This window comes from Larus michahellis, chromosome 9 (genome assembly GCF_964199755.1).
Source record: "Larus michahellis chromosome 9, bLarMic1.1, whole genome shotgun sequence".
Classification (NCBI taxonomy): domain Eukaryota; kingdom Metazoa; phylum Chordata; class Aves; order Charadriiformes; family Laridae; genus Larus; species Larus michahellis.
The window spans coordinates 17,325,282-17,339,799 of NC_133904.1; the positions used below are offsets into that span (position 1 = coordinate 17,325,282).

Here is a 14,518-nt window from a genome sequence, read left to right on the forward strand (position 1 = left end):
TGGTATGTACGTGCAAGCTGATAGTTGGTACGTGCTCATGTAACCTTAATGAGTTCAGTTATGATGTATTTGTGAGGATTGGGCAGCTAAAGTATGTCCTTAGCTTGCTGTGTAGTTGCAAGATGTAAGGCAGAGGTGGAATGGGAAAAGAGCTTTTAAGTACATTTTTTTCTTTATTGTCTTATATTAACTTAAAGTCCTTTAAATCCTAGAACTACACTGCTGATTTATCAAGGGCCCAGAAAAGACCATGTGTTGTCACAAAAATGACCTTCTGGGCCCTTGACTTGCAGATACCAATAGCGCACCTGATGTATGGGCTGGTCATGGCGAGGAACATCCAAGGGCAAGAGTGTGGTACCAAAACCAAAAATGGAGTGAAGTTCTCTTCTTGGAAGACCTTAAGTTTAGCTGTGAAATTAAATGGTATTATGTTTTGATGTGCGCCTTCCCCCTCAAGGGGCTGGCTTGGATAGGGCAAGAGTGTGGTAACACTTCTGCTGTTGATTACTTCGTGTTTTGCGTTTTTTTTTTTCTTTTTTTTTTTTTGTGGAACAGATTGGAGCTAATATGCAGCAATGTGAACGAATATATGCAGAGGGGAAAAATGCAGCCAAGCGGGACTTCTGTTAGCTTTCTTCTTTACTTCTTTTGAACTTTGTCACTCTTCAGGTGGATTTGTTCTCTTTTGTCAACTAAAGCTTTAACTTGCTTTGGAATGTGAAGCTTAAAGAGACAAGGTAACAGATGGGAAAGACTTAAACTTCTACACTAGTTATTTCCCCTGGTCTGTAATCTTTTGTTATTTTCTTAGAATATGTTACATTCAGGATGTAGAAGTTCAATGGAGCTGGTTTCTGTACCGCAAGGAGTGCTGGAGTAATAAAGGGGTGAGGTAAAGGTTGTATAAACTTGAGTGAACTTTCCGTTTGCAAACTGGAATGTCAGGTTATAGTTTTGACTCTGTAGTTTTTAAGTTAAAAGTACAGTCAGAACAACTTTCAAAAAGGGAGAAGTTTGCCCTTGTTTAAGGGCTTTGGGTTTGCAAAGTCTGTTCTTTAAATATGGTTCCAGGTAGTTAGAAGTTGCAGTTCTGATGGAAGCACGATGCATATTTTAAAATAGCCCTGATCATTTCTGCCCACATAGTTTTCTCGCCTGTTTGGGAACGTGCATTCCAGAGTGATGATGAATGGACACGATGCAGTTTTGGTCAAGAATATAGTCCTGTATCCTTGACATATTTGAATTTGTGGGAAGAGAAGTTTAGTGTCATGTGGTTAAAGCTGCTGGTGAGGCAGTTTGTTCCGCTTAAATGAGTTTATTTTTAATTGCTGATGTAAATACAAAAGTAGCTTTGTGACCATTTTTAAGGCTAAAGTTTGGCTTTCTGGGTGTGGCTTTTTTCCCTTTGATGGAACTGTGCTTTTAGTTATTCTTTGGCTTTTTTTTGGTCACCTTAAATGCTCAATTGGGGAAGTAGAAGGTGAAGTTTAAACTGCAGAAGAAAGGTGCTGAAGCTATTTGATCTGAAAGATTGTCATTTTTGGTCATTCCTTCCTTAAAAAGCTTTCTAAATTTGCATGCCAAGTAAAATTTGATGTTAGTTCACCTACAATGGTCAGAATAATTGAAAGTCTACCAAACGGCCCTTCATGAGAAAAGGGCATTTTATTGGTTTTGAGGTGTGCTGTTTTGCTCTGTGTGCGTTGAAGGCACCATGCTGCTAGGGAGTTCTGATCTGCTCAACAACTAATGCTCTTGAGCATGTCGGTTAATTCCCTTGTCCCTGCCCCTGCTTTGATGTGCAAACAGGAAAGAAAAAAACCCCCTAGCTGTATGTCTGTAGGGTGGGTTGGGAAAAGGCATGATGGTTATGTAAATCTGAATACCTACAGAGTTTAATTTGAAGCCAGTGTAAAGCCTCTTGTCCAGTAATTACTCTGTCATTTTGTACTGGTGACTGTAGCCAATGCCTCTTCTGCCCTGGCTTGGGAGGGGAAGGTGACTGGGTGTTGTCTCCTGACTCAGTGAGAGAGATGTGGCTAGGGTAGGTCTTCAGCCTGGGGTTTGTGGGGATTTGTAGTTATTTGGGGCAGGGATAGGGATGCATCTACAGAAGACAGAATCCAACCCCCAAAAAAACCAGAACATGCTGCTTTTGAAAAAAGGCCTGCTTTTCTTGGCTTAAGTTTAATATATGGTGATTTGCATCCAAGTTTTCTTAAGAGGTCTGGAAACTGGCACAGGTTGTGAGCCCCTGGTATGGTGAAATTTCGGCAGGGGTGGGATTGCGGCAGCAGGCAAGCCAAGAGGAGGAGGGCTGTAATCAGGGCAGCTGGTGGTGCCGGGCAGTGTCCCAGGCCTGCTTTTATTGTCTCTTGGCTCCCCAATGGAGCTGGTTTCATTGCTGCTTTTTCAGAGGATGAGGAGTTACAATGGGAGTAAAAAGATGTTTCTGGCTTGTTTTGGGTGGCAGGGGCATCTCTGCTGCTGCTGCGACTCCTTTTAAGGGAAGGGAAAGGAAAGCGTGGCAGTGTCTTGCTGGTTCTTCCTTGCTTGCTGATTCTTCTGGAGCTGCTGTTATTTTTTTCTTGTGCTTGTTGCTGGCCATGGCTCCCGAAGAGAAGGAAGCAGATCACTCAAAAAAAGGAAAAGGATAGTAAGTTGGAAGGTAGAAAAATATGCACGCATTTCCCATAAAACATGTTTATAAGTTTTACTTTGGTAACAATTAATCTTCTTTTGCCTTCTGAAAAGAAACATCCATATCTTTCAAATATCTAATAGTATAGCCAGGGTTAAGCTTTAAAAAAAAGAAATATCCTGCTCTGACTGGCTGTGAATAAGCAATTGTTTGTTACCCACTAAAGCAGTGAGGGTTATGAAAGTGATTGCGTGTATACTGTTACATGGGTGACGTTTTCTACATTTGTGGTCAATGAATAACTCACCAGAAGAGACTTCAGTTTTTATTTTCTTAGCTTCTCTTCTTGCCTGCTGCTTTTCCACTTCAGGAAAGGCCTCCCTAATGCCAGACTGATTCCTTCATTCAGTTCAGAGTAGCTTTGCAAATAAAGGAGATGCTCTGCCCTGAGGATGAGAGTAGCCTTAAGCTTGGGCTTTTGCTGCTCCTTAACCCTTTGTATTGTCAAGCAGTAGCCTGAAGGTGCTTTTTTAACGATTATACATGTTCTAATGGGAGAGCTTGCTTAAAGTCCTCTGGCTGCTAAGTCTCACCTCTGCAACGCTGTTGGGCACCTGCTGACTTGGTTCACACAGTTACCGAAATAACCCATCCTTTGTCTTAGACCCCATTCACCCCTTTCCACCACGCTTTTGAAACTGAACTTTCACAATTACTTCATCTCTTCATATTAGTGGATAATTTTAATCAATTTATATTACATAGGCACTAAACAAAAGGCTGTAAAGGACTGATGAAAATGAAGCGGTTGAATTAGCTGTAGGGATGTGCTCCTTGGGATGTGGGAGTTCATCTGTAGGTCTGCGGGCCACCAAATGCCACGTAACGGCTTGGTAGGATGGGGATAGTCCTTTTTGCTGAGAAATTTCTATTTCCCATACTTGTCTGATAAGAAAGTTTGGGAGTTTTCTGCTTGCTGGTAGCTGAATAAGCCTTTCAGACGCACTGGCATTAATCACTAGTGCAGTGTGTGTTACCTTCTCCTCCCATCCGAATCTCTTGCCCGCCTTGACCAGCAGGGTATTGCAATGCTGCTCTCATGCCCATTCCTTCTCTCCCATTGACTTCTGGTACTTTTTTTTTTTCTTCCTCTCTCAACTTACAAGCACTGCACTTTAAAAACAAAACAAAAACCTGTGGTGTTCCTCTCACACGCTTTTTTTTAACCAAACCATTTGTTACTGTTGACTCCAAAGTTACTAACAACTTTCTAACCAAAAAAGTTACTCTATCAAAAAGCAGCAATATTTAATGTTATTCACTATCTCCACCTCTTTAAACTCCAGCATTTCTGTATCCTTGGTTTCTAACTTACTTCCTTTGAATGTGTGAAGTGAATGGGAGTGTGGAGTTGGAACGTGTTCTGCAGATGCTCTAGTAGCCGTGTGACTGCTAAAATTGAATCTTCTTAACTGACAGTTACCCGAATTGTGGGAGGGGAGAAATGCCGTCTGCGCGTGTGTGGTTGTTCGTGGTAGGGAGGGACACTTCACCCAGAAATGTCTTACTAAGAGTGGTTGGTTGAGATTCAGAGGAAGACATTTTGTACCTGTAAAAAGAAAAAAAAAATAAAATAAATCTTACTACACAAAGCGACATTTTTTCATGCTGAGGTTCAGGGGGCGAAATATCAGGAAAAAACCCCCACGGAATTCTGCAACTACAAAAGTAGTTTTCAACTGCTTCTACCAGGCAAAAGGCAATGTGTGTTTGCTTGGAGTTCCTGCATTTCAAATCTTCATTTCAGAAGAATTTGGTAAATAACCCATAAAATGTATTGGTTTGTTGTGACTGCGTGGGCTTTAAAAAAAACAAAAGCAAACAAACAAAACCAAACGTTTTAAGGAGAAATTAACCTATGTGCATTGTTGTTTCATTGTCAAGCTGGAAGATGGCAAGGCCATAATTCTGCATCTAAGGAGAAATTAACCTACGTGCATTGTTGTTTCATTGTCAAGCTGGAAGATGGGAAGGCCATAATTCTGCATCTGTAACTTGAACTGTCATGCAAGGCTCTTAAACATGCATTTGGTCTGATTGATATATGAAAGCTTTGAGTCATATCTTGGGGAAAAACAACCCTGCTCTGTCTTCATGGGATACTGTTGCCTATCCTGAGGCTCTCCTTTGACAGATCTTCAGAGTATGACAACGTAAAATTGACATGGTGCAGTGCTTGGTAACTAGGTTTTGATTTTCTGGATTAGAAACAAGGTAAGAGGCATTCTGGCTTAAAGTGAGGTGCTTGAATGCCTTGATTGCTGCTCTGATGTCGAACTTGGTCTAACTTCATGTTGGTCATTTTTTGGTGTCCGTATTTTATATTTGTTTGCAGTTTGGCTTTGTATTTTTTTAATTAAAAAGCAGTGGTCAGGTACATAAGCCTGATCTAGGTTTCTTATATAAAATTAATATGGTATGATTTTGTTTTCTGTGGTACTGATACTGTGCTCTTCCCCTACCCCAAGGGAAAAATAAACTGGAAGAACTCCAACTAATGCTCTTAACCGAGTGATAAAACAGTAACACTGAGCTGTGTATAAGAGCAGAGATGGAGGCTGTCTGCAGTTGGCTGATTGGATTTGGTTTCAGGAATGTGCTGGAAATGTGACTTAGAATCATGGAGTAATTAAAGTTGGAAGGCACTCTAGAGATCAGCTAGTCCAACCCTCTGCTCAGGGCAGTTCTCACTAAATCTGGTTTATAGAGTAATTGCAGCACAGCGAGGTCAGAAGGGAGCCCTGGAGATCATCTTGTCCAGCCCTGTGCTCAAAGCAGGGTTAGCTACAGCAGGTTGCCCAGGATCTTGTCAAGTTGAGTCTTGAACATCTCCAGGGATGGAGATTCCACAGCCTCCCAGGGCAGCCTGCACCACTGTTTGACCACCCCTCTGGTTTTCAAACCAACCAAGCAAGCAGGTAACATCTGATTGGAATGTCCTGTTCCAAGTTGTGTCAGTTGCTGTGAAATTGTGGTCACAGCTGTGTACACTTAATGAGCTTCACTTGCATACTTCAACAGAGCTTATTTTACTTTGATGTGAGGCTGTAGTTCGAGCTTTTACGTTAACAGGGCTGGCTTACAAACTGTGCCACAGGCAGCTGCTGTCCATGGAGTTGAGATGAACTGCTGGGGAACTGATACAGGTAGAAAAGACCACATACGCAAGTGTAACATTTGCACAAGCATAATAAGAGGGAGGGGGTGTTTTTGATGAGGGAAGCTAGTAGAAGGGCAGTGTGTACATGTGCTAAAAGAAGTGCTTTTCAAGTTGCATCCTGAGATTTAAATAATTAAAATATCACATGGAGTTTCTTGAAGATCCTGGTTTTTGGCATGATTTGGGAAAACATCAGATCTGAGCTAAGGTTAGTCTTTAAATTAGGAGAAGATAAAAACTTTCAATTACATATGAAAAACTATACTCTAATTTTGGAACACTTATGCCCCCATAATACTGACCCAGGTCAGTATGGTAGAGAAATTACTTAAACAAAATAAAACCAAAGGCAAAGTGCAAGCTGTCTGTGCTTTCCTTTTGGCACCATCATTTGCAGGGGGAGAAACATGGCTCACCACTCTGCTTTTTAGCCTTTCTGTCCTGTTGTGACTTTTGGTTCTGTCTTGCTAGCATACTGGCCTGGAGTAGCGATCTGTGAAACGCTGTTTGCCAGTGCTTTGGAGTTTATGATCCTACGTGATTTCACTGCCAGCTGGAAAGCAAAGTGGAAAGAAGCAAAACAGACAAGGATCCCAAATCCTGAAGCACAGTTTTCCCACGCCTTAGAGATGGTGAAGCTAGTAAGCTTTGCTTAGCTGCTGGCTGATACTGTTACCAGGGTGTTTGAGTGGTACTCTTCATCTAAAGTAACTTGACCTAAGATCATTTGAGATATGTCTGCATTTGGGTCTTATGTTCTGGTTTGTTTTGCCTTCTTATTCCTGAGTGCCAGCCTTCGGCCATTCAGGGATAATGATATTTGCTAGGCCTGTATCAAAAACACTTCTATAAATACTCAGATTTAACTGGAACTGTAATCCAGTATTTAATTATTTCACTAAAATGTAATATTCCCCCAAATTTCTGCATACTGTTCTTGTTTAGGGCTTCTTTGGAAGGAGGGTCTATTGTTTTTTGTGTTGAGCAGCAGCAACACAACAAAAGTACATTATGACCCTGAGAGATCAGAGAGCTGTCTGTGATGTGTGAGGCTTGGACTTGAGAGGCCATTCTGGAAAAGTGAGTCGTGCTAAAAAAGAAGTTGGGTATTACATGGGATGAGTTAAATACTGAGCCTTTTTTTTTTTTTTTTTTTTTTTTAGTTTTGAGAGAATAGTGCCCATAGCAAAAATGTCTGAAGCAAAACTGTCTTGCACAAAAATTCATCAGAAAAGCTAGCAGAAGGGACACTCTTAGATATGTGCGGTACCTACGTGTTCAAAATATAGCAAGTAATCTTAGGAATTTTAGAGCAGGAAGCAGTGGAAATTGTATTTAGTAAAGTAGTATCCAGTGGAAGGGCATGTGATTGTGGAAGCACAGGGAGAACTGAGTGGAATGGCGAAACAGCCTAGTTATTATTAAAAATATAAATTAAGTTTAGTTCTAGTTTTTCTTCTCAAGGTTGCTGATCATGATGTAAAGATGACTTCTGTTGTCCAGGCAGTCAGTACGTACTGTTGTAGTAGAGACTTTGTACTTCTAGATTGATCTAAGTAAAACTAAGTTTATTTTCTTAACATGTGGTGTTGAGAGTTCTGTTGTGTTGCTGTATGTTGTCTTTTTTCTTTCTTTTTTTTTTAACTTGGATTGCACATTGTCATCTGAAGACCAGCTTTAATAATAGTGTATTTCTTAATACAGACTTTTCATGAGGTGGCCTGTTGAATACAGACAAGTGTTTGGCAGGAGTGGAACTCTTGACTAGAGCTTGGGACTCATGCAATGTGTGAAACGGGGCGGGGGGGAGGGCGGAAATTGCACTGCGCACTGCTTTACTTTCAGGTGTTGAGTACATCTGCTGGAGAGAATAAGGTTAGTATTTCTGTTTCCAAAATAGATAGTCGATGTCACTTCCATGGGTGTACAGTCAGACAGAAGGTGAGACTAAAGATTGGCTTCTCTGCTTCTGTGGTGAATGAGATACTTTTTTTTTTTTTATACAGATCTCCCAAGAGAATGCTGTAGTGGGTGTCTGCTCCTCCACTTAGTGTTGCTGTGTAAAAGAGATAATCAACGAGCATCAGGTGCATGTTGTTTTTCTCTGCAGCAGTCCCTCAGCTGCTCTGTCTGATCTCTTGAGTCTTTTCACAAGAATACATTCAGGGAAACAGTCTTTCCTCCTTGCACAGAGTGATGATCAAGTGAAAAACAAGGATATAGGCTGCCTGCATGGTCTCGCATGGAGACACCACGGTTGTGAGTGCAAGCAGCCAGCTTTGGCAGTGCGCGGTTTGCTGCCTTATCCTGTCTCGGAGTACCCTCCGCTCTGGCTGTGCCCGCTCTAGCGGTTACCTTCAATATTGGAAATAGCTTGTGTGGCTCTAAGATACCCTGTAGAGTAGATGTGGCACATTGCTTATGGTGTATAAAGACTGTGTAAGATAAAGCTCTCATTTCGATTGGTAAAATCAGTCTGATAATAGGATTCTGCCCTCACTGCACTAATTGCAGCGGAACAACTCTTAAAAAATCGATTTCCCCCCTCCCCCCCCCAGTCAGCTGAGGGCTTTTGCGATAAGGCAATTGGAGGGAACACGTGTTGGAATTTAAGGTGGCTGTAGTGTAACTAGGCAAGGACAAAGGTGAGTGTCTGTAGGAAGTCTTCCCGGTCAGTGCTGGAAGCAACACGCTGCTGCAGTTGAAAGATGCTGGGTGCAGGGAAACGACCTCTGCATCCCCTGCCTGGGCTGCCTGAGGGAGATTCAGTTTTCCTTTCTGAACTTCCTCAGGAAGCTGCTTGTTTTGGACATTGACTTCTTTTTTTTTTTTTTTTTTAAGTGAATGATGAATACCACCCCCTTGATAGCCAACAGACCTGCAGAAATTTTTGTAACAGTTGCAAGTGCTAATTGTTACGATAAGCACTTTTAATTCTTGTTCCCACAAGTGCAATCAAAATGTATTGATTCTTCATTTAACCTTTAAAGCTTTGAGGCTCGATAGCATCCCACTGCTGAAGTGGACTTTCCCAAGAATAATTGAGAATTAGTCTTGGAAGCCAAATAGAAATGCAGCAAGATGATGAATGAGGGGTGTGAATGTCAGGTGTGTCTTTCTGAGAAGACTGACTCTAAATATTAGCTTTTTTTCTTCTTTTGATACAGCCCCTTACAAGTTCCTCTTTCTCTGCTCTTTTTTTTTTTTTTTCATGCCTTGAATAAGAAAACTATTCCTCAAGGTTGTTAGGATTTTATCAGGACAATTAGGAATGTTTTTAGATGTCAGCATTTTATCGGAAGTAAGGTGTACACAAAAGTTACAACGTGAGGCTGCCAGCTTGGAGCAAAGATAGTGTTCTTCAGACGGTTGAGGGTGTGATCCGGGCATTCAGTTTCTTGTCGTTTGCTTGCTGTGGTTGAAAGGGTGAGAGCAGGGACTTGGATCTGTCAGGGATAGCTTTTCTCTCTATTGTGTTTTGCGGAGAACAGAAACAATATGCCCCCTGAGGTAGCAGAAGTAGTTGCTTCACTTTATTGTCTGCAGGACAGCTGTCAGTGCTGATCTGCAAAACCAGGTTTGTAAAGATGCTGGAAGTCCTTTATTGCTTCCCATGGTAGGTTACTCTTGCGTTGGCCAGAGGAAAATCTGAAAATCTGACTGTTCTAAGGTAGATACCTAAATATGATTTCCTCTGAAATTGTAATCATCTCATTGTCCTTAGTGAGAGATGTGTGGAAACCTAACACTGTTTGTTTATAGGAAATTACTGTTGAATTTTATTAAGAAATAAGGTGGTTGAAAACTCCTTTGACCACATGTGTCAAAACTTGATCATAATTGAGCAAACAACTGCTTAAAATCTAACTTGTTGTTCTTGACACGCTTCTTATGAAAATCAGTTCAGTCAAACCAAGAAAGATAATTCCTCTAGTAAGTCACCTTACACTTCCACAGAAACACTGGGAAACTATTCTGGCTTTGATTTCAAGACTAAATAGGAGCTTTGGCCTTAGTCTGAGTGCTTCCTCTAGGTGTAGAAGTCTAAAGGAGTAAGCTTTACCCTGCAAGAAACTTTTGCCTTGGGAACCTTGCATTATTTTAGGTATGAAATACTAATTTCTGTGGCGGCTGTTTGAGTCTTTCCAAATGTGACCTTGAACTGCCTTCGCAAGCCCCTGAGTGGCTCCGGTGCTGCTGCTGATCTCGGCTCTTCCAGCTGCAGAGGAGGTAAAACTGAGCAATGCAAACCTGATGGCATTGCGCAGGCTGGCAGCCAGCAAGGCTTGTTTCTTCCTTCACGGTGCTTGAAGGGAAAATCTTGACGCATAAGTACAGAGTTAATCCTTTGGGGAAATTCAATCTTGCATATGCACGCATGTGCCCAGGTGCATTTGTGAAGGTAAAAGACTTGTATGAGAAAAGGCATGTTTTTAAAAAAGAAAAAACCTTGGCCTTTGAGAAGCGGGAAAGAAATGTGATGAGAAGGGGAACAAAAAATGTTTGTTGTTGTTTGAAGGACCCTTGTGGCCCACAAAGGGAGCTTTCTGGAAAGGTGTTTACTTTCATGTTTATATCTCAGGGCAATTTCAAAGATTAAACAGTTGAACAAGATTTGATACTTCCAAGATTCTGAGCAAATTATAAGTTGCATTGCTTCCATATTGATGAATTGCATCTCCATGTATGACCTTATCCTTTAAATAATAATAAAAAACACCCCAAGCAGCAAACACATCCACTTGCTGTATATAGAGCTGGGAATGCTACTAATTATCTGCTGTATAAGGGTGTTTACCATTAGTTTAAGGAAACTCTTGATTTTAATAAAGCATAAGCATAAAGTGAATCTTTTTTCCAGCACTGAAGTCACAATACCATCAGTCTCTTTATTATTTTTATCCTTAATACATGTAGAGAACCATAGCTAACATAGACATAGCTTGTCCCTTTGCCTTTCAAAGATACTTAATGGTCTCTGTAACATTAGGTTCTCAAATATTCCTCGTTTCTGAGGTGTTAGGCTGTATGTATTCCTCAGTACCTGCTGAGTCCCCTTGATTTACCCTAAATCAGCGGTGGGTAACATTGGGGTGCCAAGCTTGGCACCAGCAGTCAGCAGGGCTGGCACCGTCACTGCAGACCTATGCTGTCTGCCCCCACTCCTTAATTACAAGCAGTGTTTGACGTTTCTAGACACTTGGCAATTAAGTCCTTGCAAGATTCCTGAAATTCAAATGTTGCATGAAAAACAGAGCACTTTGTGGTCAAAGAGCGGCATCACAGCAGGGACCTCAGCTGATGGCAGCACCAGCTAGTTCTTCTGCCTCGGCTGTCAGTGCTTAGTAGGGTGAGTACCTTCACAGGTCTTCAGCAGACTTCTCAGTCTGCTGTGAGTGAATCCAGCTCTTCAGATGAGAAACGAACTCACGTAAGCAGTGTTTGCTCAAGCCAACAGCTCACCTCGGGCTGCCTTTGAACTGTTTTCGCTGTTCTTGATTGGACTGTTTGCGCATGCAGAAAGAATGAAAATAACATATTACTTGGTTTGCTATCTAACTAATGGATGTTTGATGTTTCCAAGTCTTGTGAATTTGAAATGAACGTGTTAGTAAAATCTAGGGGAGGTGATGGCAATAGATGAGTAGAGGAGATAGTGTCAGCAAGAAAATGGAGGAGAACAAGCGAAGAAAGTGGAAAGGCTGAGCTTCTACAGAAAGGAAAAAGACATTAAAAATGGCAGCTCTAGTCAGTAGATTGAGCGGTGAGCACCCTGTCCAGCTTTGGGGAGGCTGGTGAGTTATGTGGGTGCTTTTCTGGGGGTTTATCTTGTTTTTCTGTGAGGTAGTAAGTCTTCTCACAGTTTGCAGGAGCATGGTTGATAGGTCATTTCCATTTTTCTTAGTCATTGCTTAGCTGTTTTTGTTATCCCGTTCCAACCCTGGGATTGCCAGTTCTCCCAGATCCAGTGGGAGCGGTGCTTAGCTGGTTAAACTGGGTTTTATCAGTCTTTGCCATATCCAGAACCAGTTGGTGTGTTTGTACCAACTGTGAGTCACAAGACCTCGGCGCGGTGGAAAGCTGGTGCCTCGTTAGCTGAGTGGCTTCCCCCAAGCTGTGCGGTGGTGTCCCTGACCCCCCCCCCCCCACACACACACACCCCCGGCACAGCTCTACCTGCCTGCTGCTCTGGGACAAACACAATAATAAGCCAGTCTGGTTAACTTCTTTGGTAATTGCAGATAGAAATGAGGCAGCCTATTCCAATTAAAATGTGAATTGCGAGTCTTGCTATCCTTTACTGGATTCCTCTTGCACCTTTTTCTGAACAGAAGCTACTTAAAGCTTTTTCTTTTAGAAATTTACTTGCAGAGATAATTCTTCACTTGTTGATGAGATGCTTAGCCTGAGAAGCTCTTGCCAAAACTAAGACAGAATGAGAGCGTTTAGAAATAGGGAAGAAAATCAGTATTCATTAACCGTTTAGCAAACAAAATGTTCTGGTTTGTTTCAAAGGTGGCTTTGTGTGTGTAAATTGTTACTGGTTTAATATATATTTGGGCTACTTCTAAAAGGCTGGAGAGAAGTAATCTAATTTCTGGGGTAGAGTTGAATCAATTTGTAATGCAAAGGAGTAACATTTGGTAGTGAATGGAGGGAGAGAAAAGCTGTTTGAATGAAATATATCCCAATTAAGTTGCACCAACACCTTCAAGAGAAGCGAACCCTGAAAGGGAAACGAGCAGTAATGTAGCACGTCTGAACTGATGCAATTAGAGCATGGAGAGGGGAAAAGACCCACAGCTTTCTGGAGTCGTGAGAAGAACTCACTTTTTAAACCTAGTTGCAAATTCTTGATGTGATGAAACTGGATAGAGTTTTCAGGGGTATTGATTGTGAGAGTAAACACTCCTGCTGCTGCTCCTTGTTATAATACAGGACTGGATTGACAGGTAGGAGTACTTCTTGTAGTGGCTGAATTACTGTAACTGAAACACATCAGGAGTAAAGGAGATTTTCAGAAAAAGAACACTCCCATATTGCAGAGGTGTTCCAGTTCTGATTGTGTTCTGTAGTTAGTGGAGTTAGGGTATGGAGCAAAACGCTGGGCACTCCCTCTGGAAAGGTGGAAAATGCGGCAGCGGGTTAGCAGGAGGCTGCGTGCTGTTCGCTGTGTGTTTCCTGCTGCCTTCCTGACTGTTTTCAATTGGCTCTCCTGGTTTATCCTCCCTCACGCCATCTTCCCTTTCCAAATGTTTTCTCGTGGTGGCACAGTAAGTAGTGCAAGTTTCTGCTCTTTTAAGCAGAAATGCAGGTATGTAAATATTGTCATAATGTTACTATTTAATCTAACTCCTTCAGAGAGGACCTGGTTTATTTCTGCACTGCTACTGTTCACCAAAGACATTCGCCTGCACTAAACTGTGGTATCTGTTAAATGTGACCCGTATGCATAATACAGTAGCACAGGTACTGTAATCTGTAGCTCGGTGTCATGAATTAGTGGTAATCTGAATAGAGTTTAGAACAAGCAAAAGGAGAACATTCACAAAAGTATGAAGTATATAGGTTAGAATATGATCACAGTGGAAAAACTGAAAGTGGGCTTTGGACAGGCTTCAATTACTGTACACTTAATAAGCAATCGAGAGACCCTACATCACAAATGCTTCTTGCCTTTAAAGTTCTTTATAACTTCAAGTTCTGAAATACATAGTGATTAGAAATCTATTTTGCCTGTTCTTCCCCCTGCCCCCCTTCCCTGGAAGCACGGGAAGTTCAGAAGTGACATAAAGACAGGAAATGTGTAACAAATGCGCCAGCCCTACTTCTCGGTGGCTATTCAATATGAATATTAATGTCATTTTTGAGTGTAAGTTTCTATTTGTGGCATTGTACAGTCGTTTGGTACGGCTATTGACAGTGAAGTCTGATCTGTGGGTTTTTCTCTCCTTAGAGCACAACAATGGAAGAAACAGCTATATGGGAACAACACACAGTGACTCTTCACAGGGTAAGTCCGTACAATTGGTTGTGTGTGCCTAACGCAGGATACTGGTAGCTTTTGAAAACAATAGGAAAAAGCCAGATGTCAGGAAGTAAAAGGAAAGGAAACTGTCATATTCCTTTGTTTAAATTTAGAAGTGTTGTAAAAGCTCCATTTGATAGTAGCTCTGTTTGTTTGTTGGGTTTCAGAGATAAGCCTGCCTACAAATGACCATGCCAGAAACAAAGCTTTAAATTACTTCTGTATGTAGCTGCAAGTAGTTAGAATTCTATCTAAGTGTTCACTAGCAATTGTCCTGTAACTATACTTAAATGTTTTAGAACTTTATTTGCAGGGGTGTGAAACAATGTAGTTAAGTATAAATAAGTGTTCAAAACTGCCTTATTTGCTTGCCACTTTCTTAAATTAGTGGCTGAAAATAGTGATTATGGGTGGTCAAAACATGCATCTTACACAAAGCAGCATGTTCTAGGGATTGGTGAATAAAATGACAGCTTTTATATTTAGACTGACTCTTACTTGAGTTACTCTTAAATTATTTCTGATGTAGCTATTGTGAAGCTGTGCAAGAGAGGCAATAAGGAATGAGCTGCTCAGGAAAAGTCAGAAGAAGGTGGGATGCCGTTTCTGGCAGCAGCTTAGT

At 41.4% G+C, this 14,518-nt stretch overlaps 1 protein-coding gene across 14 annotated transcripts in view; it reads left to right on the forward strand.

Moving 5' to 3' along the window:
• The window catches only part of TJP1 (tight junction protein 1), a 163,668-nt gene that overhangs the window by 103,729 nt on the left and 45,421 nt on the right, over positions 1–14,518 (forward strand). For all 14 annotated transcript variants that reach the window (XM_074601563.1, XM_074601559.1, XM_074601560.1 and 11 more), the window contains one exon: positions 13,825–13,881. In XM_074601563.1, the coding sequence (XP_074457664.1) occupies positions 13,825–13,881 (57 nt within the window). The remainder of the gene's footprint in view (positions 1–13,824; positions 13,882–14,518) is intronic.